Below are 26,377 nucleotides of genomic sequence, written 5' to 3'. Positions count from 1 at the left end.
GCCCTGCGATGGACTAGTGCCCTGTCCAGGGTGTACCCTGCTTGCCATCGTTGCTTGCCATTGTACTCGTTGCTTGCCATGTTGGCTCCAGCTTCCCACGACACCGTATGGTATAAAGCGGTTTGGCAAATGACATTATTATTATTTTTATTATTATAATCCATAGTGAATTATTCCAGTTTAATCTTAATATCCCAATAATATTGAAAATCTTTGCATTTTATATATCTGTTAAATTTTAAAAACACATTAGAAAAACATTGTCATTGTAACATTGTAACATGTATTTGGAAGTTATTGATCCACAAATCATTTTCTTGGAATCTGCTTTCTCATTGTTTTTACTCTGTTTGGAAATAGGGGTATTTATTTGAGTTATGTAGGATTTATCCTTAAATTTACTATCAAAAGCACTGGAGTTTTTATTAAGCTATGTAGTATTTATTCTTGAAATTTACTTTCAACAACACCATACAGATACTACGTATCACCTTTCATGTTTCAGTATTACATAACAAGCATTTCACATAAAGTATTTTTTTCTTTTACTTAGCACACCTGCCTATCGGATCCCCTTTCTTTTAACATTTGTTGACCTGTTTGAATTGAGCAACAGTTTTTCAGAGGATCTTTGAGATTAGATTTGATGCTGCATGTCAATTGGTGATGCAGAAATGAAACTAAAATGCATGGCCATCTGGCATCATTAATCACACAAAAGCACAAAATCTTTCTTGAACCTCCTGAACATTTCCAGAAGGAGTTCTCATTGTGTCATTAGTGATATGTTCTGGTCATTGCTTTTGAGCTGTTGCGGCAAACTGTGAAACAGACAAGGAAACGAATTGCTAATACTCTCAAAGGATGGGGTTTCCTATTCTCAGAAAAGAAAGAATATGTTTACATAGGATAACTTTCAAAATGAAAATAATTAATTGCCTTGGATCTTCCATGACAACTATGAAACTGCAGCAGACAGCATTTTAGAACATGAAAAGTAATAATTCATCTAAGTCATGACAGTTTCATATATCCATAAATAGCTTTGCAGGAAAACAAAAACCTCAAGATTCACACTTCCTAGGACTGCACAGTTGAAATTTGCTCCATGGTGAGTAATGAGGACTGTCTTACTTGTCCAAGAACACCTTTTTGGCGTTCGTTATCGCAAAATCATAAAATCTTGTTTTTTCCTTCATTGCTTATAAAACTAGACTGATATCATGATGGAGCACAATCCCACTTCCTGTTTTTCTTTAAGCTGATAGCTGATTTTATTCAGTCTTGAAAATAGTTATTGCAAAGCACTGCATGGCCATTGTAGGGATGTTACATTGGAACCATACACATTAGGACACTAGATCATAGTAAGAACTTATGAAGGAACAGGGAGGGAAGGAAATTATCTTTAATTTAAGTCTATTTGGGAGTCATAAGAAGTACCTTAGCTGCTGAATTCGAAAATTAGGAGTAATTTTAAGTCTGGAGAGAGTTTGGACTGGCTGTGAATTAGATTCCTGGCTTTTGTGCCATGCTTTCATGTCTCACACAAAGCTCTTTTCATCATGACTGGTTCAGATTTCTCATTTTACCTTGAAACCACATGATGATGGAAAAAATATCAGAGATGTGCAGCACCTGACAGAAGGGATGCAAGTGTGTTATGCTTTGCATGTTTGTAGAGATAGTGGCTTTTCTTGAAACCAAAATACCGATATATTTTTTTAAAAAGTACCTTGAATACTTCTCTGTCTCTATTCGTTTAACAGCAGACAAAGTAGGACATTGTTTTATTGACGTGAACTCAAGTACGGGACGGCGCTTGGCTTTCATATCATGGGTGCAAATCATGGTCATTTGCCTCACCTGATCTCTCATACAGACAGCACCAGCTCTTCAGCAGAAATGTCTTGGCATAAAAAAAACAGTGAATTAAAATGGATTAGCTCACGATGTATTGAAATAAAAATATCTGGAACTAACGCAAAGAAAGCAGAGAGTAAAAGATTCCATAACTGACCGCATTAGGGAGAGACCAGGGGACTGACCTCAAATAAACACAAATAAACTGATCACTCGGACACAGGCCTGGCCTGTCTCAGAGTGAAGACTGCTCCTCCTTCTGCCTTCAGCCCTCAGCAGCTTGTGAAAAAAAAGGAATGTGAGTATTATTTCAGTTCTGCATTTTTCAGCCAGATTGTTTTTAAATTAAATTGTTGAGGGGTTTTACAGGGGTATTTTTACGACCAGCAAATTTGCATGTCCATTGGTGAGACTTGACAGCAGCCTGAGCAAAGTTATCATATATAAACACCCCCCGACACTTCAGTTCAGAGGTCTGTTTTCTTTAAGTCCTCGCTACTAAACAATGCATTAAATGAAATCCTTTAATGATTTGCCTTTGAATGTATTATCCGATCACCCAATCGCAAGATTTATGAGCGAGTGGAACAAAAGGGGAGATCTTTGCTCTCTATCAATTATGTTATTGTGCTCTCAGGCCCTCCACACTTGCCATTGATAAAATTACTTTATATTATGTGACTGCTCATGACTGGAGGAGCTGTGGAAGCTCAGACGGCAAGGGCTCCTGACCGGAAGGTCCCGGGTTCAATCCCAAGCGATGTAGTTTGCTCTAATTCCTTCAAGACGGCTCCCAGGTCCACTCAGCCTGCTTTCCAAATGAGTACTGGGGGGTTAATCCTTCCAGGGGTAATAGGCCAGCCGGAGCGTGATGCTGACCACATCACCTCCACCTCCAAAGTCAGATGGTCAAAAAAAATGGTGGCCCTTTCCCCCCATTCCCCATGGGCCTTTATGGCCTGAAAAGGGACCTTTCCTATCTACTGTACCTCATGACTGCATTTGCAATATGAGGATGTGGAAAATGTAGGCCTGTTTTTCCATCTTTGAGTGTCATGGTGGCTTGGTGGTTACCATGGCAGCCTTGCAACACCAGAGCCCTGGGTTAAATTAAGTGCTATCTGTGTGGAGTTTGTAGGTTCTTCCCATGTTCATGTGGGTTTCCTCTGGGTACTCCAGTTCCTCCCACTGTCCACAAACCTACTGGTAAGTTACTATAATTAGCTTCTGGGACAATTGGCCCTGGTGTGAGGGCATGTCTGTGTCTGCCCTGTGATGCCGAGGGCATCCCAGTCCAGGGTGTTTCCTGCCTCACTTGCACCTGTTGCTTGCCAGGACAGGCTCCTCCTGTCACCTTGCATTGTATAAAGAAGTTAGAAAATTGATTCATGGATTAATTTAAAAGAATGAACCATCATGACTGTATGGTTGGTGACATTGATATTTAGAAGCCACACAGATACAATGAAATACAGTTAAATGAAATTCCTTGCACATACTGTACAGTACATATGGAGCGCTTCCCAGGAGAAATGACACCACACTCAGAAGCACCACAGAGCTCAGTAAATGTCTTGGCTGTAATAAGACTCCACCTTTAAAAAACACCCATCAGTGAATATCATTAATTTTCCAAAGAGTGTTGAATCGTGGTTTATTCCAATAATATCACCAGTTGATTCATTCATTAATTGATGTTAAGACATTTTCACTGATGGCAGAGCTTAATTCTGTGATAACGAAAGTTTACTCTAATCCCACAACTGTGATTCCTGACCTTCGTTGATTACCAAGGACTAATTTCCTATTGAATGATATTGCACGTTTCCTGGAAATGTTCCTTTTATACTAAGATGAGCTCAAATTATGCCTCTTTGAAAGAGACTCAACACGTTTGTGAAAATTTGAGGATCTGAAAAAAGTAGGCCGATCTCAAACATCTCTTGGTTTGCTGAAATCCTTGAAAAGTTTTTTTTAGTAAATTAATTAATAATTAATTAGTCAATTAATAATGGTTAATTGAATAAGTCTGTTTTTTCTTAATTATAGTTAGTTATATTTTGCTCAATTATAGTTATAGTATTGAGGGTCTGGTCATAAGACATTATTTGAGAAACAAATAATATCATGGGATATTATCTGAGAAATGCAGAATTATGTTTAAATCACAGGCACCACGTTGGAAAGGTTTCTTTCCTGCTCTTTAGACTGGATTTGATGTGCTTCTCTTTAATTGCTGGAGTGAAGTATGGAGTCTCTGTAGTATTGTACTCTTCCGAGTCTACCTTCTTCCTGTTTGACCCAACGTGAACAACTTTGGAAACCTTGATATTGAAATATACTGTTTCTCCTAAACCTGCTCACACAAACCTGATACTGCAAGCTCACATGTGCCTGGCACACCACAAGGGTCACTGTCACAGTACACGCCAGAGATTGTTTGATAAGCTGAAAGCCCTGCCAGCCCTGGAGGTGCACAGTCTGCTACTGTCATAATCTAGACTCACGCCCGCGATCTTTTGAAAGGAAACAACTAAACAAATTGGCTAAAAAACCACTAGTTTCACTCACGAAAACAGCAGTAAAACAGTAAAACAACATCCCCCTATCTTCACAGCATTGATATGATGCTGGTGAGGAGATACTTCACTACCGAAAAAGGCTAGACCAGCACTGTTATCACTGAGATATATACTACTGTATGATTTTGAAACAAAAAAAGAATAATCATAATTACTTAAGAATTACTTAATTACTTAAGAAAAAATACTTAAGAGATAAGTACAGTAAGAACTTAATTCATTATAATGTTTATAATTTTGTATTTAATTTTAAAATATAATTTATGTAATGGTAACTCCACAGCTTGATTTAAGGTTGGGTGATCACTTTGCAGTTTTCATGTCTTACAACAGATTCTTAATGACCAAAGGCAGGGTTTTAATTGAAGGACATTTGCTTTTTTATTAAACCACTCTAGTGTAGGTTTAACCTTGCACCTGGGTCATTCACCTGTTAAAAGGTTACATTTTGTCTCAGCTTTAGTAGTGAAGCAGGTTTTCTCTAAGATATACCAGTATTTTGATCCATCCACCCCGGCTGGTGAGAAGCAGACCTACAGTATAAAATAGTGCAGACAGCATCATACTTGACAGAAGGTATAGTGTTGACTGAGTGATACACTATGTTGGGTTTGTATCAGATGACCTTCAAAACCTTTGTCATGTTTGTCATTTAAAACGCATTGTTGGAAGCTCCAAGCAGGATTTGAGATGGATTTGTCACTCTGTCATACAGGCCAGCTTTGTTAAGTGCAGAACTTTAATTGTTGACACATTTTCTCCTGTCTCAGCCTTTTGAGCTCTGCTTCTTTTAAAGTCACTGTTGGCCATACAGTTACATCCCTTACCAGTGTCCTCCTTTCCTGGCTGCTCAGTTTGGATGTATAGCCTGATCAAAGCAGTGTCTGGATATCTGTGTGAATTCCTGCACCAGGATGACTAGTGTGCATCTCATTTAGAGGTCCCAACACAGCTGCAGTGATGGCCTTTGCCATGGTAAGTTTTCCAGTGGCCAAGAAAGCTGAAGCCTTCTGCTTCAAACCATTCCCTTATCCATGCAGGTGTTTACGGATTCCCTTTGTAGCTGTTTTCCTTTACCTGGTGCTCTAAGAATTCCTGAGAAGCCCAATTAATTTGTCCTGTTTTTCAGGTTCTTGCCAAGCTGTTTGAAGTTAAATGGACTGTTTACACCAATGGAACAAGTAAAGGTATAATCCATGCTGAAAAGAGAAGAAAAGAAACACAACATTTTGGCTGTGGAGCCTTCTTCGGGTGTGAGAGGGAGAGGAAAATCGGCAGTTGATAAAACATGGGAGTGCAAAAGCCAGAAATAGAGAGGAGGCAGGAGCAGGAGAGATGCAGAGAGGACACTCAGGTGGTGCGAAGAGAGGTTTGAAGTCAAAACCTGCAAATGAATAGAGAGGATTAGCAGGAAACGAGTCTGTCGTTGAGAGAATGGTGAAGGTGTGATCCTAGTTTCAGGATAATCTTGGTTACGGATATCTTTCCGCAGCTCCGAAACCCCTCTTTGAGAACACAGATGGAGAGATCAGTAAGATCATGGCTGTTAGAGGTGAAATGGGTAACTTTGGGCTTGGAGAGATCTTTGATCCTCACAGCCCTGACATGTTCCCTGAAACAGTCTCCCAGTCTCCTTCCTTTACGCCAATGTAGAGACTGTGGCTGGGCATTTTCTACAAGAGATGCAGTAAATAAGGTTGCTGGAGGTACAAGTTGAGGGATCTGATGAGGTATAAAAGGAAGACAGTGTGAAGCCATAAAAATTCCTTAGCTTCTTTGATGTTGTTGTCAGAAAGACTGCTGTCAGTAATCTACTCTTTGAACTACTTGAACTTGTTTATATTAATGTCATTTGTTTCCACGCTGACAGCAATAATTGGGTCATCGCCTACTCTAAGTAGGAGCCTGTAGAGTCAGAAGACAATATTAATGACCACTACTCCAGAGGAGGCCATACATTGTTGCTATGAAAGTGCCCTGGCCTTGAGCTCTCACATCTAATTCCAGGACTTGGACTGGGCAACGTGTTTGGCAATGTGATGCTTGTTATTGGTTTGGCCCTTATGATGATTCAGTGTTTCCTACTTAAAAAAAATAAATAAAAGCTAGTTAACCAAAGTTATATGCATTTACCATAGAAGTTATCAATGTTTTCTTAAATGATACTTGGGCTGTTAACTGCAAAGAATCCTTAGTTCTTGCAAACATATCAGTATGAAATAAACCTTTACCTGTTCAAATGTTATGGGTAAATTCTAATTTAACAATAAGTGAATTGTATATAATTTAGTACATAATACGTATTATGTACTGTAGTATTATAGTATGATAAAGCAAAGAGGAAGGTAACTTAAAAGAAATCCATCAGAGTAATAAAGTGATGTGGAGAAAGTGAGGTAATTAGCTGTGACTTGCTAACTTGTTTCTGAAGTTTTCATCACATTCGATTTTGTGGTCAGCTTTCTCATGCAATGCTAAAATTAGAGTACCACAGGCAGCAGTGAAAGTTGTGTGGGGCACATTGCTAATCATTTAGATTAGCAGAGGTAATTTCTTCCACTCCTTGTCCTTCTGTTACTTTATCCATTATTTTTCATGCTACTGCAATGACTGTTCAGGGTTCTTCCCTATACTTTCCTATAGACATTTTCATTTTTGGTTAAAGTAATGGGGCCCTAATAATTTTGGTACCAAATATGTGAATATGCACAATCACGTAAATGTAAATTTTCCTCACGTAGAAGTCTCCTAGATTGTTTTGCAAATTTGAATGCCTTCATGTTCTTACAGGATTTGTATAAAGTGGTTTTCTCTTTAAAGTTCTTGTCATTTCACTGAATGATTGACAAGTCATTCTTATTGCTTGTTTGTTGATTGCATAATTGCCTGAGAACTGAATAATAATTCCAATCATAATAACCCATATGATGATATACAGTACTGTATATTGCTTTCCTAAGTAATTGCTTTCCTAATATATAATAAAAACAAAAATATATATATTTTTTATTTTCTTTATTATAGCCAACAGTTCATCATCTTCATACCCTATCATTTGCTTAAATGTTTTCCCAAGTCTCTCCATCAAGTTACATCAAAAGCCTGATGGAAAGTTCATGCAGTATGTCTGAATTAGCTGTGGAGTAAAATAAATAATACAAAATAACCCAAAATATTTTCTACACCTTCTGCCTAGGAGTATCTCTTCTGTGGGAGAGGTCTTTATCGAACGCAAGGATGTTTTGCTTCATATACCTTATCTGAAGAGTCACACCTAGGCAGGCTGCATTCGTGAACAATGTGTTAAAATGAAAAAAACACCTATTTCTCTTATACTGTATATTTTCAAGCCTTGTCCCCTAACTACTACCAGGTAAAAAAGTAAATGTCTTTTCAGGCTTTTATGTGAAAGTCTGTTGTTGCTTAAGATTCATTTTGAAAGGTGAAACAGTTCAGTTTTAGTTTGGTAAAGGTAATCTTGTTTGTAACACTACAGTATGTTTTGTGCCATTAAGCCACCATCTGAAGTCATAGAGTTCAAGGTAGTTTTACTTCTGATGGTGCACTCTTAGCACGACTTTAGTGTGATAAAAAGAAGAAACAGCTGTTTGAAGGAAATTGGGTAATGTGTTTTGATTACGTTAAGCATGCACTGTTTTCTTCTCTCTTTACTGACCTTAAATTGTGTCTAGACTATGTTCTGCAAATCACACATACAGGGTGAAAAGTATGAGCTAACTTTGTTACTGTATCTTTCCTTCCACTCTTATCATTTTTAACTGTGCTTCCCTCACTTACTGCAAGTGTCTAGCTAAGCATAATATAGAAAAACAAAATAAAATGCAAAAACAGAATTAATCTTGTAAGGAAGACGTAGATACTTGTTACTTTTGTCTGTTGGACTGACACCTGCTTTAGTTTGTGGACTATTTTTCTCATGCTCTGCTAGTTTTAACCACAAGCTGTGTGTTTGTGGTCTATTTTCATCATTGTATTATAATGTGTGTAGCTAAGTGTATACGTATATGCATAAATATGTGGTTGGTAAGTGGAATAGGATAGCTATGGGGCAATTACAGCTTACCTTCACTAGAATTTTAAACACATTATCCAGACATTAAAAACCCTTTGAGCTGTAACTCCATGGTTAACTCCATGGCACTTCAAAATGACGTGTTGAATAATAGGCTTCAAAATGGTAATGAAGATGATAAATGACATGAAAAAATTTAAGTATTTAGATAAGTGCGGCGATAGAAATAGGAATTCATAACGCAGTGTTTACGTTGAAAAAGATAATGGAGACCATGCACACATACAAAACATATTAATAGGACAGACAAATTGAAGCACCTGTCAACTGAAATAAGAAGCACCCTTTGCTGAGTAAGGGAAGCAAAAAGGATGAAGCAAAGGTTTCTGAGAAGATTTAAATCCATTGTTGTGTACTTATACGTATCTATCTGGTCTTCAAGAAACACAGACTTCTGTACAGTACTTGCAGCTTAGTTATTGTCAAGATGTCAGCTGAATCCTCACCTTTCATATAGAGAATTTGCAGGAACAGGGCTTTACAGGCTGCATTTCTAGCATTAAAATAACAACTATGTGCAACTCTGACAGCTTCAACAAGATGTAATCTGCTTCCTAAAATGTTTTTGTCTGGCCTGCCTTTGATATCAGGGAAGACTTGTCTATCAGTGAAGGAGTGCTTCCTTCCTTATTGCTGAATAACTGAGGGCAAAGAAGAAGCAAAAAGAAAGGAGACCTGTATTGGGAGCGTGAAGATTAAGTAGAAGAAGTAGAAAATAGTGGTCACCCAAAGAAGACCAGTGCAGAAGACCAGGGCTGGCAGGACAATGATGTCTGCAGTAACAGAGTGAGGCAGACTCGTTTTCTTCTTCCCTAAACTCCCACATAAAGTGGAATTTCATGAAAGAACCAAACAGCGTGGCCTGGATTCTCTTCCAATGTCTGAAGAGATCAAGTTTAAAGTGCACTTGTCTGATATTACCTCTCTGAGATGAACTTTGATGAAATAAGGTATATTAAGACTACAGCATAAAAAGCAACACACTCCTCAGTTAATTTATAATGTAGAAATATTCTTAAGACCATAACTCTAATCTTGTAAAGTGTAAAATATAATACCTTTGTCAATGTCAATTATAATTCATGTATCTTCCAGTCAACCACTGGATGTGAACCAACATTGAACAGACTGTCAGTAACGTAACTTTGTAATAAATGCTAAACTATCATTTTATCCAATAAGCTGAGACACATTTACTTTAAGTGAATAAACATATTGAATATTGAAATACAGTGCAAAAAGGTGGAATTTAATTTTATTTTATTTTTTTATCCAGGAGAGGAGATTACATTCGCTGCTAAATTAGCTGCTGATAATGGATTACAGGATTTTGTTGCTTCTGTCATCTTTGTGTTGAGTGCTGTACAGAGGTCAGAAAGATAGATAAAACATTGTGTCAGCACTCAGTGATGTACAGTGTACGTGCATGCTCAATTCCTCCACTGTGGTGAAGGAGGCTTACTTATGACTTGCATGCCACAGGATCTTGACTCTTGCTGTGACCTTCAGCACACAACGAGTTCCTTCGGTGTTGTGGCCTAAAATTTTGATTCATATGGCATTGTGCAGTGACTTTTGTCCTTTTTGATCTTTGTTGTTTTAAAGAGCTAATGTCCTACTTCCTATTCTGAGGTCTGCCCTACATGAAATGTCAGTTTTTTTGTGTTAGTTTCAGGAGGTTTGACAGCCCCAGTTAAGCTGAAACAGTGGAAACGACTGGATTTGGTTTTTGGTTTAACCCACTTGGCAGAAGGAATGACAGGCAGTACAGCTGTGGCTGAGTCCAACACTGAAAGGTTATCTGTTGTGAGAGAGCACCAGGTACAGTAAACTCAAAGACTGCAGCTCTGTTACTGTATGTGCCTTGCAGTGTAGGATGGATAACCACAGGTGGAAAGGGGGTGAAGTGAAATTAAATGATAAAAGAGAGACTGCCTAGTGGCCCTGTCATGCCCTATGCAGATTTCAGCTGTCTATTCAAGCTTTGCACTGATACATGGATTCCAGCTTAGAGAGACTGGTAGCAGTGATGGCCTAAGATCAAGTGGAACTGGCCTACATTCCACTTGATCTTAGGCCACTTGAGGTGTAGCCTGCATCCAGCTGTATGAAAGGATCAATACTATAGTTTGTTCGGGTTTTTAGCTCTTGGCTTTAAAGCTGGCCATCACAGAGAAGTTTAAGGATTAACTTTGGCAGACACAGTTTACCAATAAACCTCCTGCAGTCCATTTGGTTAAAGCCCACCTGGGTGCAATGAAACAGAGAGGGGCAGTCTAGTAGGCAAACATTTGTTTTGACAACAGGTATAGACCTGCAGTGCTTAGTCGTAATGTATCACCAGTGCAGAAGACCCACAGTGACTGTGATAGTGATGACCCTAGCTGAGTCAGGGAGAGGTATGACTGGAGAATGCGGTTGAAGTTCTACATCTGGAGGCATCTGCACCAAGATGCTCCTACCCTGCAGGAGGTATGGGAAGGGTTTGAGCAGGGACTGCCCACTCAGAAGGGGGATTTGCAGTCAAGCTAGGGTCTGGAAGCACCTCCCCCATCTGCGGTCAGTTGAAGAGCCAAAGAGGAGTGCTGATGTGAAATTGGGGATGGGGGCAACCTGGAATGTGGTGGTGCCTCCAAGACATTGCAAAGAACCATGATGAAATGGACCACCTGGGATGTAAAAAAGGTCCTGTTGGTGGTCTCAGAAGGGAGAGGAGCTGACAGACCTGAATGCATAAGTGTATGGCGTGCACCTATAGAAAGGCCTGCCCTGAGGAGAAAGTCCTATAATGGGAAATAAGAATTAAAATAGGAATAAAATCTGCAGATTTGGTCCTCCACGACCAGGACTGGCCAGTCCTACCTTAAAAGAATGTGCTACAGTACATGTTGATGACAGAAGTCTCAGTAAATTCCTCATTATTTAGTTACATTATCTACTGAAGGTACTGCTACCACTAAGCCATACAAGCATCACAACCACTACAATTAAAAGGTTCAAAGGTTTTCTGTATTAGTGTTTACTTTAAATATGGAAGCCAATGTGTTATATTTCTTCATTTTCTATATACAATAATAGTCCTTGAAAACACTAGTGCTTGCATAAGCATACATGTAGTATTGTCAAATATACAGTAAGCAATATCTGCAGAATCATTTTTGGCACAGATTGACTTGTGAGCATCGGGGTAGGATAATGTTATTATAAGTTGTTTTTAGGAACATGCTGTACCTGTGAACATGCACTTAGTTGGATTATGGGTTTTACAAGTTTTACAAGTAGGGTAATGATAATGAGCAGTGCAGACACAGAACAATGGGGCAGTGTAGAGGTTTACCCCAGAATCCCAGGCCTGGATTTTACCTTTTTTTTTTTGCAAAACATAAAACAATGGCCACAAGAAGTGATGTACTGTACAGTAAGTGGTATTTGCCTAATACCATTGTAGGCTCCATGTGTTGCTTACATCAGTGTGGCTGATTTACTTCCTCTTACAGTGCTGCCAGTCTGCAAGCCCTGACACAGCAGTCTAATCAGCACACAATGTAAATTCCAGTACTCACCTGCATGTAGAGTATGAATAAATAATTCATCCTTAATAAACCAATACCTTTGCATAACTATGTATTTCATTATAACAACCATTCTAGTGAGGATCGTTAATTGAACACAAGCTGGGTGTTTAGTAGGTTTGCATAACATAAGAAGTAAGTAAAAACACACATCAGCCAATACCCTTCAACACAGGGCGTTGCTAATATTATCATCACTCAATCCTTTTAGAAAGAATAGGGAATAGAGGCATAACATCTTTCCAAGTTAATATCAAGGGAAGTTCAAAATCCCCTGACAACCAGGCAAATTGGTTGAGAAAAAAAGGTTTACTGTTGACTTTCTTATGCTTCAGTGAGTTTCTGTTCATTCTTCATCCCCTTGTGTGACTGGTCTAGGGTCTTCCCCTTCTACTCCTTATCCCCGCAATACACATCTTGACCTCATTAGGAGAAATACTTTCATTTTGGCGCTGTCTAAACGGAAAGTATTAAACAGAGAAAAAAAAACTTTTGTTATTATTACTTCTCCTTTTCAGTGGGAGTGAAATGACATTGGTTGAGTCTACCCCTAGCTGGAATGAAGAGAGTGCCCACAGAAGGCAACACAATAATGTAAATGTCTGTACAGATGACATTATAAATGTAGGTAATGATCAAAAACAGAATGTCCAGTGAAATCACATAGTGTAAAAGTGTTACAATTAAAATAGAGGATCATTTTTTTTTATTTCTACTGCCTCAAAATTTCTAAATGCGAAAGCATTATATGTGTGGTGGCCAGTGACCAGTTGAGGTTAACATACATCGAACCATCTTCCTGTTTACTGTGAGAGAGTGTGGTAAGACAGTCTACAACAACAATTAGAGGGTGTCACAATCAACAGAACATGTGCTTCTTCCAACATAACTTTCAGTTCCCAAATTCTATACGTACAGTATCAGTATTGTCATTCAATAAAGCATTTCTGCTTTGTCCACAATAACAAAAAAACCTGCCCTGATGATCATTTTCAGAAATTTAAGGGCATAATGTTTTGTTTTGATCACACGCAAATGAAAAGTAAGATTTTGAAGAAAAAACTTAATTATGAACACAAGTAAAACAAAAGACATTTGACTCTAATTTGAATGCTCAGATATGATCGTTTGAGACTGCTTTAACAACATGGTTAAGAGTCTTATTCTTTTACCCATATTCCCTCTGTGTAGATGTTCCCATGAATGCTATTTTCATTTCCTTTGTTCTTGAATTATTGTCAATGCTGAAAGACAGATTAAATTACTCACCATTTTTCAGGATTTTGATTTCATTTTTGTCTGTTTGAGGCTCATTTTGAAATTTTAGTTCACTTTATCTATCTGCAGATTCATCAGGAATATTTACTGAACATGCCCTGTTCTGGTTTCATTTAAGTCATCTGACACTTTTTCTGCTAAAGCAAAAAAAAAACAACAACTAATAAGGTTTCTGACAAATACTTTATGTAAACACTAAAATCATCAGATATAATTTAGAACTCATAATGCAGTCAGACATAGGTTATTACAGACATATAGTCAGACTGAACAGATCAAACAGAGGTGGAAACAGCTATTTCAAATGGAGCAATGAAAAGCACCACAAATTAATGGAATACACTACCTGTAACTAACAGGGTATCTGTTCCTGCCTAGAGTAGGCAGGGGCTAGATCTACAAGCTAGCAGCCATTTCACCTGCAACTCACAGATGGCAATCCACTGAACCTCAGCAGGTGTGAGCCTGGTCAGTACCAGGATGAGAGACCTCCTTGGACAAACTAAGGTTGCTGCTGGAAGAGGTGTTAGTGGGGCCAGAAGGGAGTCTGTGTGGGTCCTAATCCCCCAGTATAGTGACGGGGACACTATGTCGTAAAAGTTGCCATCCTTCTGATAAGACGTAAAACTGAGGTCCTGACTCTGTGGTTATTAAAAATCCCAGGTTGTTTCTTGAAAAGAGTAGGGGTGTTACCCTGGCATCCTGGCCAAATTTCCCATTGGCCGTTACCAAACATGGCCTCCTAATACTCCCCAACTGTGAATTGGCTTCATTGCTCTATTCTCCTCCCCACTAAGTAGCTGATGTGTGGTGAGCGTTCATCCAGTTGAATGCTACACATTGGTGGTGGTGGTAGAGGGGAGTTCCCATTATCTGTAAAGTGCTTTGAGTGGAGTGTCCAGAAAAGCGCTATATAAGTGCAAGCAATTATTATTATTATTATTATTATTATTATTATTATTATTATTATTATTATTATTAAAAGTACAGTCATCTGGAGTATGCCAGATGTATTCCACTGCAAAATTTCTGGCTCAGCATATGTGAAGTGCATGGCAGGAGAAAAGACAATGTTATGTCCTTGCCCATTTAACTTTAAGAGGAAGAAACTGCATGGTGCATTATATGACTCCCTTTGTTTAGTAATGAGAAAATGCAAAAGGGCCAGCAGAATTGCTTGAAGTCCAATCAGTTCATGTGGACAGTTTTACGGATCTCACTAATCAGACACAGGCCCCTGCTACTTCCCACAAACGCCGACACACAACCTAATTACCAAACCATGCCCCTCGTCCTGCACCACTCCTCCAGGAAACTCACTACTTAAGGGCTCATCGCCTTCACCTCCACCTGAGTTAAACCTCACTGAGCTACCTTCTCAAAACTACTACGCCTAGAAACCCATCGTCTTGTGAAACCCTGACTACTTGACCCACGCTTTCTCTCGACCACGATTATTGGCTACGCAACTTAGCTAAGTAAACCCGGCTTCCACTCAACTTTAATTCTCTCTCTTCAGTCTTTGGCTAAGCACCGCGTAGGGTCCTATCTTCTTTGTCGTGACCAACTGCATCTACCAGACAGTCCACAAGGACTGACCATTTAGTTCTACCACCACCCCACCCCCCCATCCTGTGTTATATATATCCATTGTGTGGCAACTCCTTCCCTCTGAGGAAAAACCCAGCTGCAGATAGAAACTATTCTGCCTCAGTCTATATCATTCCAACAGGCTGAATGGTGAACCGCCTTGTCTATTTTCTGTCAAGAGCTATTGAAATCAGTTTGAATGATACATTTAACCACATATCTAATCATTTTGTCATCTTTTTATGGTTTCTACCAAAATGTGTAGAAAAGGAAAATGTCAAGCTGAAAGATCGACCTACAGTATGTACTATAAGCGTCTCATAGACAACTTCTTTCAGTCCATTATTGCCAATCTGATTTTCAAGATGTACTGTACATTTTTCCAAATGCATGTAATATCTTGTACCTGTCTGTGTTAAATTTCATTTGCCAAGTATTTACCCAATTCTAAATGTAGTTCTCTCAATATTACAACAGCATTTGCAGCTTAAATTACTTTTGTATCATCTGCATGATTTTAATTTTAATTACTCTACCACAATCCCTGTATTTTAGGAAGAGCAGCAGTCCTCATCCTGATTTATGATACAAATCCCTAAGGTTAGGTGAAAATGCCAAGAAAGTGGTTAAATAATGGCTGCAAGAGCCAGTAAAACAAGTGTGAATGATACACATTGTGGTACAGTACACTGTATTTCAAATATAATAGAGCAGTGCCCATTGTGTTATTAATGAATATATAGAAGGACAAAAAATATAAGCAGGAAATAAAAATAAAATAAAAATAAGGAATTGATCATTTCCCCTGTGTTAGCTGTAAAAAATGACGAACCTGGTGAAAGTTTGCCTCAGCGGAAACTCTTTCACTAGTGGTGGCATGGTCAGTAGGAACCTACTGTTGTCATTTGACTTTGCAGACTATTATTAGCATAATACTCTGACCAAGGATGACTCTGCAGTTGAGGCCACATTTTCATTTCAAGGAGCATAGTGTGTGTTAGCTACAGCCCATGGACATTGTCTGGCAGCAATGAAAGAAAGAAATCACTGCCTGGATGTGTTCCTTAAGTAAACGTCCTGCTGTTTTCCTTATGAAAAAGCTATTTGAGATACTGTAACTATACTGTACTCAAATACCAATACACGTGATCTGTTGAGTGTGAATTCCACAATTGTGAAATAATGCATCTTTTCAAATTAAAAAAGGCAAACCCTTGATGTTGCCTAATGACATGAACCTTTTAGTAATTAAAAAAGGTTCAAACACATCTTGGGCATCAGCTGTTAAAGGCTGCACTTGATGGCACTACTTTAGCTCTTAATATAACTGAAAAGTAAAATAACATCCCAGTGTTTGCACTTACTTTAAGTGCTCTGGTTCCTTGCCACAGTCCAAAGATATACTGGTGGGTTGTTGGCTTCTGGGAAAACTGGCTCTGGTGTATGTGTGTGCCTGCTTTGTAATAGACTGGTGTCCCGTCTACTTTGTATCCTGCTTTGCTCCAGTTGCTTGCCAGGACAGGCTCAAGCTCCCCTCTGACACTGTATTAGATAAAGTGGTTAGGGAATGGATGGATGCTATTGTTTTCCAAAATGGTTAACTGGAAATATATAACATTCGTATAATAGTTGCTGTATTTAAAAAAAACAACAACATTTTTATCCCCAGTGATATTGGAATAGGAATTGGCAACATTCCTTAACTGGTGCACTGTTATCTTTTCCCAGGATTGAAATTTGAGAACTATTCCAATTCTGTTGAGATCTGATTGATCAATTAATGCATTTTTACTGTAAGAAATACTGAGCAAAAGTAGCGAGGATAAAATGTACTTCCTGTGGACTATCTGAGTCCCTCTGTTGGTTAATTGAGGTTTAGCAAGGGAGTCCTGCATTACTAATTGCTTGAGGTACTGCAAAGGGAGCTGGGTTTTCCACATCAGCCTCAAATTTAATCAAAGTATGGTCACAGTCTTTGGGCACTAAAATGTTTTTAACCCCTAAAATTACAAGTCCTAAACAGAGATAGAAAAGATGAAAATGAATGTAAGTACTGAGAAGCACAGCAATTTCTAATATTCTAAACATTCATGTGATGACTAAGTGCTGATGTTGTACATTGCTTGATAGATTACCAGAGATTTGTTTCAATTACAATCATATTTTTAGGTAATTTCTCAACAAACCTTTTAAGAATTGTACGTTGAGTTCTCTTAAAGTAGAGAAACGACAGTAATACTTCATTTAAGAATGTTAGTGTCTGAGCAACAGGTTCTTGATTTTTTTTTTACTTTGTGTTACTCTGTTCTTTTAGTTTAAGTTGCTGTGGTGTGTCACGCGACACATATACTGCCAAGATTAACCTATTTTATTTCATTTTCGAGTGCACCTTTACGTTTTGCACAAACCCACCATTTATATAATGGGTTTGGAGTCCGTAAAACTTCGATATTACCATGAATAGTGCCGGTGTTTATATTACAGGTAAAAGGCTGACAATCCTTTAAACAGCATTCTCAACATTTAGGACTTAACAAAGACTCTTTCCATAAGATCAAAGGCACAGGAAAAAAAAAGGTCTAATTCAGGTTTTCTTTTACAACGTACGTATAATGATGTAAGAGTGGTTGAGAGCGAAAAATACGATGGAACAGGGGAGGCGCACAAATACTACAGTGATTCGTGTTTTTCACGTGAGCTTCATAAACTGCACTCTGCATACTCCAGAAGCAAATCTCTACCGTGTTGTCGTTCGTTTTATCGTATGTTACTTCAGGCGTAGCATAACTGAGATAAACTAGAGGATTTCGGACATCGTATGTTAAGCTGTAGCGCTCCTCCTTTACCATAAGCAAAATCACAGGCGCACTTGGTTGAACAGGGACTTTTTTATGGAAGTAAAAATCTGGTATTTTAACGCACGTGTAGGGGCAAAGAGAAGGACCTTATAACGTTGTTCAGTTAATTAAAATAACGTGCCCAATTGAAATCAATCTAAAAACACGTGTATCAAACCATGGTAGCTTTTATAAGATTAAATAACGTCCAATCTAGCTCCAGATTTTGTAAAACAGACATATTGTCCTGTTGTGGACGAAGTATTTCTGGAGTCATTAATTTCAATGACTCAATTACACTTATTGCAATAACTATATTGTTGCATATAACAAATTCTGGAAAATTGTCCTGCAGGAAAATTAAGTTACATACAGTACATGCTTGATGTCGTGGTATTGTGCGGTTTACTCCACAATTTATAACATAAAGATGTAACAAAAAATACGTATAAAAATGTCAAGTGGTTTGCAAACGCTAGTACAGATTGCATAAGTAGTGCGCCAGAAGCTGAAACGTAAAGGCGGTAAAATGAATAAAAAGGTACAATATAGAAAAAACGCATGTTTCGTGACAAATTTATCTCGGTTTCACTTTCATGACGAGAACTCCTGTGGTATGAATGGTAAAGACAAAAAATACCCATGGTGTTTCATCAGCAGCTATAAACAACAATGGGGCATCGCGTGCGTCATGTGATTGACAAAGCAATATAAAGCGCACAATACGAAGGACATATTCATAAGACAAAAAAAAAACAGAAAGCAGAGAAGGTACACTTCTCCAGCGTCCGGGTTCTGCACGTACATCGATATATATAGTACAACTGTTGTAAGTACTGTTGCTCCTGTGAATACGTTTTGCAAGTTGCATGCTAGGAAATCTAAAACCATTTTTGCGGCGTTACCGATAGAATGAGTAGACACGTAAAAAAAAAGTTATTTTAGAATTTTAGAGGGTTTGGGGTGAAAGGTGTAGAATTTTTCGAGGAAATTATTATTTTTTATCTCTACTTTTTATTTAACAAAATGTTTTTATCAAAGCAATTCTTTGTCCATCCGATTGTACTGAAGAAGGGTGCTAATTGCGTGTATGTCTATAGTATTTCATAATGAGGAGCTTAAATCATTCGTAATACAAGGCGTGGACCGCCCAGGAGGATGAAAAACGTGGGCTTTGTTCAATGTGCGCTGTGCTGTGCGGCTCCTAACACTATGGGACATACTGTACTCTACAGCAGGCACAAATCTGAGAGTCCGGGAGCTTAATAAAGATGCTGAAGAGAACGGGTTTTCACTCAGTCATAATATGCGGAGTACTGCGCCAGAAAAAATGTTTTATAGAACAGAGAAGATTTTTTTGTCCGTTGAATTACCCAGTTAAAGAAAATAGATACTAAATTAGGATTATTTCGTATCCGATTTTAAAATAATTGTATTCTCATATGATATAATATAGACAATGGTCGAATTTTAGTTTTAATGGAAGGGCTTTTGTGTTTTGCGTGGCAGCACCTACTCAGTGATCAAATCATGTCTTAGTTTGTCTGATTTCTATTGAGGTTGATGCCTGTTCAGTATAGAATAAACAGTATACAGTATAGAATTGGTAAAACTACAGGAAGTGGGGCGCGATGTGTTTTTTTCAGTCATTTGTTTCCAGCTAACGTAACAATTATGGCTCGATTAACTTAAAAAAAACAGTAATTTGGATAAAATAAAATTACTCTGATATAATTAAGAGTCGTCCTCAAAATACTGATGGCGTGTTTTGTCGTCCTCTTCCACTCTATAGTGGAAAAGCAATATTTTTCTTTTCCTTGTGTTCTAGCATTTTTCTGACTACCAATACCCGACTGCCAGTACCTTGTTTTGGGGGAAGAAATGATGACTACTACGACAACTGATGTAAGTATGGTGTCGAAGCCAGCATTGTTTAACACGAATATATTTCCTGTTATGGAATTTGTAACAGACAGCAAGTAGTCCTTATTCTATAAATCTGAAACCCTAATCACTCAATTAGCCTGAAGGTGAAAAGGTAGCTTCTACTATGTGTGCTATTGATTTGGTGGCTGATCATTTGTTACAACGCAGAAGTAATGTGTAGAAGAAAATACTTCTTAAGGATACCAAAAAGCTATTTGAAGTACAGAATTATTGATGTAAGTACAATTTTTAAGGGTGACATGAGCCTACCTTTTTATTTTCGTACTAATCTATTAGTACTCTATACTGTTTTGACAGTAATCTAGCATGGCAGTGTGCATACTACTGTACAGTATATGTGTTGAGAAGTTCAGAGGCAGTCACTTTTTTTCCCCACAGTAGCTCTGGCTCCTGTAAGCCTAACTCAGTCCTTCCTGAAAATACGGCCAGGTATCTCAGCAGAAGTAAAGAAAATAATGCTAAAGTTTTAGTCACAAAATAAGTGAATTGTATTCCTTTAAGACAAAGCTGGAGTAGTATAGTACCTACTGTATTTTTTCTGCAGTGGCAGAAAATGTCTCTGCCTTTTCCTTGCAAGGGTATAGCAAAATGGAAAGGTCAATAGTGTAGAATTTCAAAAAAAGTATAATGCAAGTATTTATTGCAGCCAATGCAACTCTTCTTTGTTTGTATATGCATTTATGTATTTGGCAAAATAATTATATCTCCTTTATACTTACATCCTTTGATTCACCTTGGGACTGCCCAAAGATGTAAGTATAAAGGAGTCAAGACCAAAGCAATGCAAGTGAAAGAAAGATTTAATGTTTTTTGCTTTCTTGATGGGTTTAAGACTAATGAGTATGCAGGTACTGTATCAATTTTGGGACTGTTTTGGGGATTATAGTTTTAAATAGGAAGCTATGTTTAGAGTTACACATAATTCAAGATAAAACAATAACAAACACATATAATAAATGCCCATTAATGTTTTAATGTTATAGTAAATAGTGGCCGCACATGCACTTAATTTCCAGTAGTGTTCTTAGTTTTTTTCTGTTGACTTCCTTCAGGTCTGTTTGTGGTACAGTAGCTCCTGTGTCGGAGTTATTTTTATAATTAGCGTTCTATTCTTGTGAAACACATCAAGATCAGAAAAGCAGTTAAGAAGCTGAGTATTAACCACTGTTGCATTTCAGAATATATGACAGTCAATGGTGGTGGAATATATATAGTGTAGCACTCTCTGGTTTACGTGGGTATGGACCCTCGCCACTGCCGCCCCAGGTCAGCCCCCCACCGCTAGGGACTCGAACCCAGTCCTCCGGCATCAGTCAACAGAGAACCAGCCAGCTGAGCTAAAGTGAGATCTCCCGTCAGCCTGGCGGCTGAGGCCGCTGCTATTCACAGGGAAGGGTGGTGACGTCACTGCGCTGGCAAGCCGGCTCGCACAACCTGCAATGGCGGCCGCATGTGTTACAATATATATCTTTGTGCAGATAGAGTGTACATGTGATCTGCACAGAACAAGTAGAAGTGAATTGCACACACAGAAGTGAAAAGAAAAATGAACAAAACATTTTCCTAGGAGCTTTCTTGAAGTGTGTGTAGATCACCTCTAGAAGGCTCCACAGGCAAACCATTATTGTCTTTTTACTTTTCATGGTGAAATTAACCTCTGTACTGTATGCCCCTGTACGTAATTACTGTATCTGTCTTGTAAGGAATATATCTTTATTCTGTCATTTCACAACATTGCAATGCAGATCTAAATAGACATCAAATATAATGTCAAAGTTAACAACCATGGACAGTATACTGTAGATACAACATATAATAGGAATAAATGTCAATTAACCCTTACTGTTTCATTACACTTAAGACAGTGCAACCATCTAAAGAGACTTTTGCATGGTCTAAATCAAAATTAGTAGTCATTGGCAGGTGTTTCATCTTTACAATTAGTGCTCATCAAGGAGACTAGTGAAATGGAAATTGAATTGAAATTGCAAAGAATACCTATAGGAATTATGGAGACAAATTTAAAGTCTCTTCAAGCAGTTCTACTCCTCACTCCTTCAGCAAGAGCAAATAAATGATAAACTCCATAATGCATAAAGAATGGATTGTGGCTGCACTTTTTAAGTGATTTTCAGGCATTTTAAAATTGAATCAGAAGGTTTATAGATATAAACATCAATTATATGAATTGGCAGCCGCTTATTTTTATGTCAATGTCTTGTTATTGTGTTGCTTGGGTACAAAAATTCCCCATTTTAACAGTCAAGCACTCACTAAATTAATAATTTAGGTTATGTGTCTTCCTTTGTGCTGGAACCGTTGCTAAGCAATCAGACATGCCTAACGTAGAAAAGAGGGATGTGGTAAAGACCGTGGGTTTTTTTCAAGCAGTGCACCTAAGTGAAGGGGGAAGAGTGGAGGGGGGAGATGAGTTTGTCAGAGGGTACTGAAGAATGTACCCAGTGCCTGATATCACAATTATGCGATGAAAGAAGCTGTGGTGACCTATCCAAACATTTACATACAGTTAGCTTCGTAAAAGTAACCACTTGCACGTGGGTGGGCCACATCTAATCTGAACACGAGATAAACATTTGTTTTTCCATTTCTAACTGTAATAGTGAAATTCATTGCTGCAGTAGTTTCCTTTGTTTGCAGTCTTGTACCTCAGTAGACTCTCTTGGTAACATTTGCAAAAACAATTTGCACTGCACTTCTGTTGATAATCAGGAGGAGTTAGATATACCAAACGTTTTTCTAACAGCATGAGGAGTTACACTCAGTAATGAAAATAACAAAAATACTTACTAACATTAAACATCAATGTGACAAATCAACATTTCTATTTTTGTGCATGTATTTTAATCACTTAATTATGAATAAATATCCTCTTACATATTTATACACACCCTCTCATGATGAGTAGTTGTGCGCATGATCAAAACTAAATGCCAAGCTGAGGTTTTGGTTAGTAACGACTGTTAACGTAGACAAAATGTTAGTGATTTCAGTCATAGCTATCAGTCAATCATTCTGATTTGAGTCATTCTAGTTTCTTTCTAGTGTGAGTAACGGTAGTTGACCACAAATCTTTAACACTGTTAGAATGACTAGACAGTTGAAAAATGTGCAGGAAATACCCTGCTGTTCACACATACTTAATCAGATGTTGGGATACAGAGCGATGAGAATCACGCTAAGGAGAAACTGGTAACAGTCCTATGATTGAGAAGGGCATATAATGTTTTTTGGCTAAGGGATGAAGAACCGACCATGAGAAGGATGAAGTCAGAACCTCCCATATAGAATAAAATGAAGGAGGACGTCTAAAGACACTGTTGGCGATGCTGGAAATATAGTAGTAATGCAGGCAAGGAAGATTTAATGACACATATTTATAAAGAGAAGCTGAAAGTTGTCTTCTCTTTCATGCTTGAATCCTGAACTCCATTCAAAGTGTCTAAGAGGCATACAGGGTAGATGTCTTACACACACTGAGTACATTGAGTGCAGAGTTATGGAGGCTACCGTGCACTGTATGTACTGTAATTAAAATGAAAGGAAGAGAAACTTCTTAAACAAAAGAGTTGGTAATCATAGCTATTTTTATAGCTAAACTTTTCTGAGAAAAGGCAGGCGATGGTTGTTTCCACCCACACAGACATTCATATCTTGTACTTTTGTATTTCAGTTTTTTTCAACCGATGAGTATTATGACGATGGAACCACGCCTGAGGACATCCCAAGTGGCATGTGTGACAAGAGTCGCGTCAGGGCATTCCGTGGATACTACGAACCCCCACTGTACTGGATAATTTGTCTGCTTGGAGCCGTGGGCAACCTGCTGGTTGTTGCTATATATGTCCACATAAAGCACAGACTGAGGACAATGACAGACATGTATTTGTTGAACCTGGCCATTGCTGATCTGTTTTTCCTGTTCACCCTGCCCTTTTGGGCATCAGAAGCCACCAGCGGTTGGAGCTTTGGGACTGTGATATGTAAACTTGTGTCCGGCATGTACAAAATTAACTTCTTCAGCAGCATGCTCTTGCTGACTTGTATCAGTGTTGACAGGTACATTGCTATTGTCCGAGCTGCAAAGTCACAGAACTTCAAATTCAAGCAATTCTGTTACAGCAAGTTGGTGTGTGTTGGTGTTTGGCTGTGCGCTATAGCCCTTTCATTGCCAGAGTTGATTTTTGCCCAAGACAAAAAAGACTACGATGGCAAAGAATCTTTCTGTAAAATGGTCTATCCAAGCGTTGATAACAATTCCACCAAAATACTTGTCCTTGCCATCCAAATCAGTGTAGGCTTTTGTATTCCTGTTGCTGTCATGCTGTTCTGCTACTCTGTGATTGTGCAGACCCTTCTGCAAGCTAAAAATTTTGAAAAACACAAAGCGCTGAGAGTCATATTGGCAATTGTAGCTGTCTTTATTCTTTCCCAGCTTCCCTACAATGGTGCTTTGGTAGTTAAGGCCATAGACGCTACCAATGTCACCATCACTGACTGTGACCTCTCCATGAAGTTTGACATTGCACATCAAATAATGCAGAGCTTGGCATACATGCACAGCTGTTTGAATCCAATCTTGTATGCCTTCATTGGTGTGCGATTCAGACATGATCTGGTAAGAATCTTTAGGTTAATGGGCTGCGTAAGTCAGAACACAATGTACAAATGGTCCTCCAGTTCCAAACGTACAGTGTCAGAGACTGAGCTTTCAGGTCCATTATCATTATAGTTTCCCCACTCAAAGTTTATCTGGAATATTATTGTGTCTGTCCTGACACATGCTGTTGTCCTGAAAGAGCTAGAAATGTAAAGCTCTCACCAGGTCCTGCAATGTTTCACTGGTCTGAGTCAAGCACGTCCAGGCTGAGATACAAAAAAAGATGAGGTCATTTGTATATGAGACTTTTGTGCATTGCTTCTGGGTGAACTTTCCTGAATTTTAGGTGTCTGGAATAACTTGTCAGAAAGCATAAAACAGGTGTCAAAGGCAGTCCTGTAAGGGTTAATTCAGTATGAAATCAACTAATCTAACTACTATCAACTATTGCTGTTTAGATGGCTGCTTATAAGAATTAAGAAGTCACTGCAGAAGCTCTTTATAGCCTGTTCAATACTTTACTTGAATCAAATACAAGTGAATACAATGAATCAAAAGTGGGTGTGAATGCTCACATGTAATTATTATGTCATGTATAGGCTATTGAAAGATATACAAGTTTAAAAGATCATACTTTTTAGGAGTGGGTAACAATATTTCTAGAGGTATTGAACAGGTGTTTAAACAGAACAGTTAAAAAAGAACAGCATTAATTCAATTTTATAAGCATGAACCTACTGATGTTAAAGGATGAATTATTTTCTTTTTTTTTGTATTATTATGACTTTGTAACTGCTCTGTCTGGTCTTTCCATTGCCTTGATCTAACAATTATTCAATGTATGATTTCCTTCTACAGTATGTACTGTACAGTATGGGTACCCAGGACTTTGAATGATGTGAATAGTATTTCTCTTCATTAGTCTGAAATTTGTAGATAACACCACTTAAAAGACTGCTTCTTCATAATTAAAAACATAAAAAGTTGTACATACTTTCTAACACGGTTTTCTTTAATTCCATTTCAGTGTACCAAAAAAATCTGAAAATCTATTGTTTTGAAAATTCATGATCAGTTGAAGTTCTCTTTTAGCGTCAGACAACACACATAGAAGCTGATATGCCCAGATAGTCAGACATTTGGATTACATCTGTTTAACTTCTAGTTCAGCTTCATTGAATTTATTTAAATGATACTTTTTGTATTCTACGATATGTATGTGTTGTTCAGACCTAAAGGTGCCAAAAAGAGCAAGTGAAGTTTGCTCCCTTATTTCTGACATTGACACAAGCATTATGACCACCAGCAATTTTCTCCAAATTTCACAAATGATTTTGCACTCAACATTCGCTTCCTATGGTATTTATAAATAACTGAAACTTTACTCATCCATAGGAAAAGTTACAATTAAAATATGAGATGAATATAATAGGGGTAATAGTGTCGCAGTGCAGGGGCCCAGGGTTCAATTCCTAGGGTGCTATCTGCATAGAGTCTCATTGTGTTTGTATGTGTTTCCTCTGGGTGCTCCAGTTTCTTCCCACAGTTCAAAGACATGGTGGCCGGTTTATTGGCTTCTGGGAAAACTGGCCCTGGTGTGAGTGTAACTGTGTGCCCTATGATGGACTGGCACTCCATCCAGTGTGTATCCAGCTTTGCACCCATTACTTCTTGGGATACACTCTGACTCTTACATGACCCTATATTGGATAAAGCGGATGGAAAAGGGGTGGATGAATGTTAATTCAGTAGGCTGATATATGAGAATTGTACATTCCATACAGAGAAAAAAAGAATATCTAGTCTCCAAAAATAAAATCTAAATTCGGGCACTGTCCTGAAAGATCAGAATTGTCCATTTTTTAAATAGGCTCCACAGCTCAAATGCTGTGTTTCTTTTTTTCACTTTTCAGCATGGAATAAACCTTTACTTGTTCCTTTGAAGCCTACGCATGCAGACACAACTACCTACTTGAGCTACTTCACCCTTGAAATAT

General features: G+C 38.2%; 1 protein-coding gene across 1 annotated transcript; it reads left to right on the top strand.

Moving 5' to 3' along the window:
- Positions 1 to 18,489: 18,489 nt before the first annotated feature.
- On the top strand, positions 18,490 to 25,373 carry ccr9a (chemokine (C-C motif) receptor 9a). Its single transcript, XM_088643719.1, has 3 exons — positions 18,490 to 18,644; positions 19,644 to 19,720; positions 23,454 to 25,373. Exons 2-3 carry the CDS (start codon positions 19,697 to 19,699, stop codon positions 24,510 to 24,512), a joined length of 1,083 nt encoding a protein of 360 aa, XP_088499845.1. The 5' UTR covers positions 18,490 to 18,644; positions 19,644 to 19,696; the 3' UTR covers positions 24,513 to 25,373.
- Positions 25,374 to 26,377: the final 1,004 nt, after the last annotated feature.

The sequence above is a fragment of the Lepisosteus platostomus genome, chromosome 8 (genome assembly GCF_059453375.1).
Source record: "Lepisosteus platostomus isolate fLepPlt1 chromosome 8, fLepPlt1.hap1, whole genome shotgun sequence".
Classification (NCBI taxonomy): Eukaryota; Metazoa; Chordata; class Actinopteri; order Semionotiformes; family Lepisosteidae; genus Lepisosteus; species Lepisosteus platostomus.
Note: the sequence above shows the minus strand (reverse complement) of the source record. Positions and strands in the feature narration are given on the sequence as shown.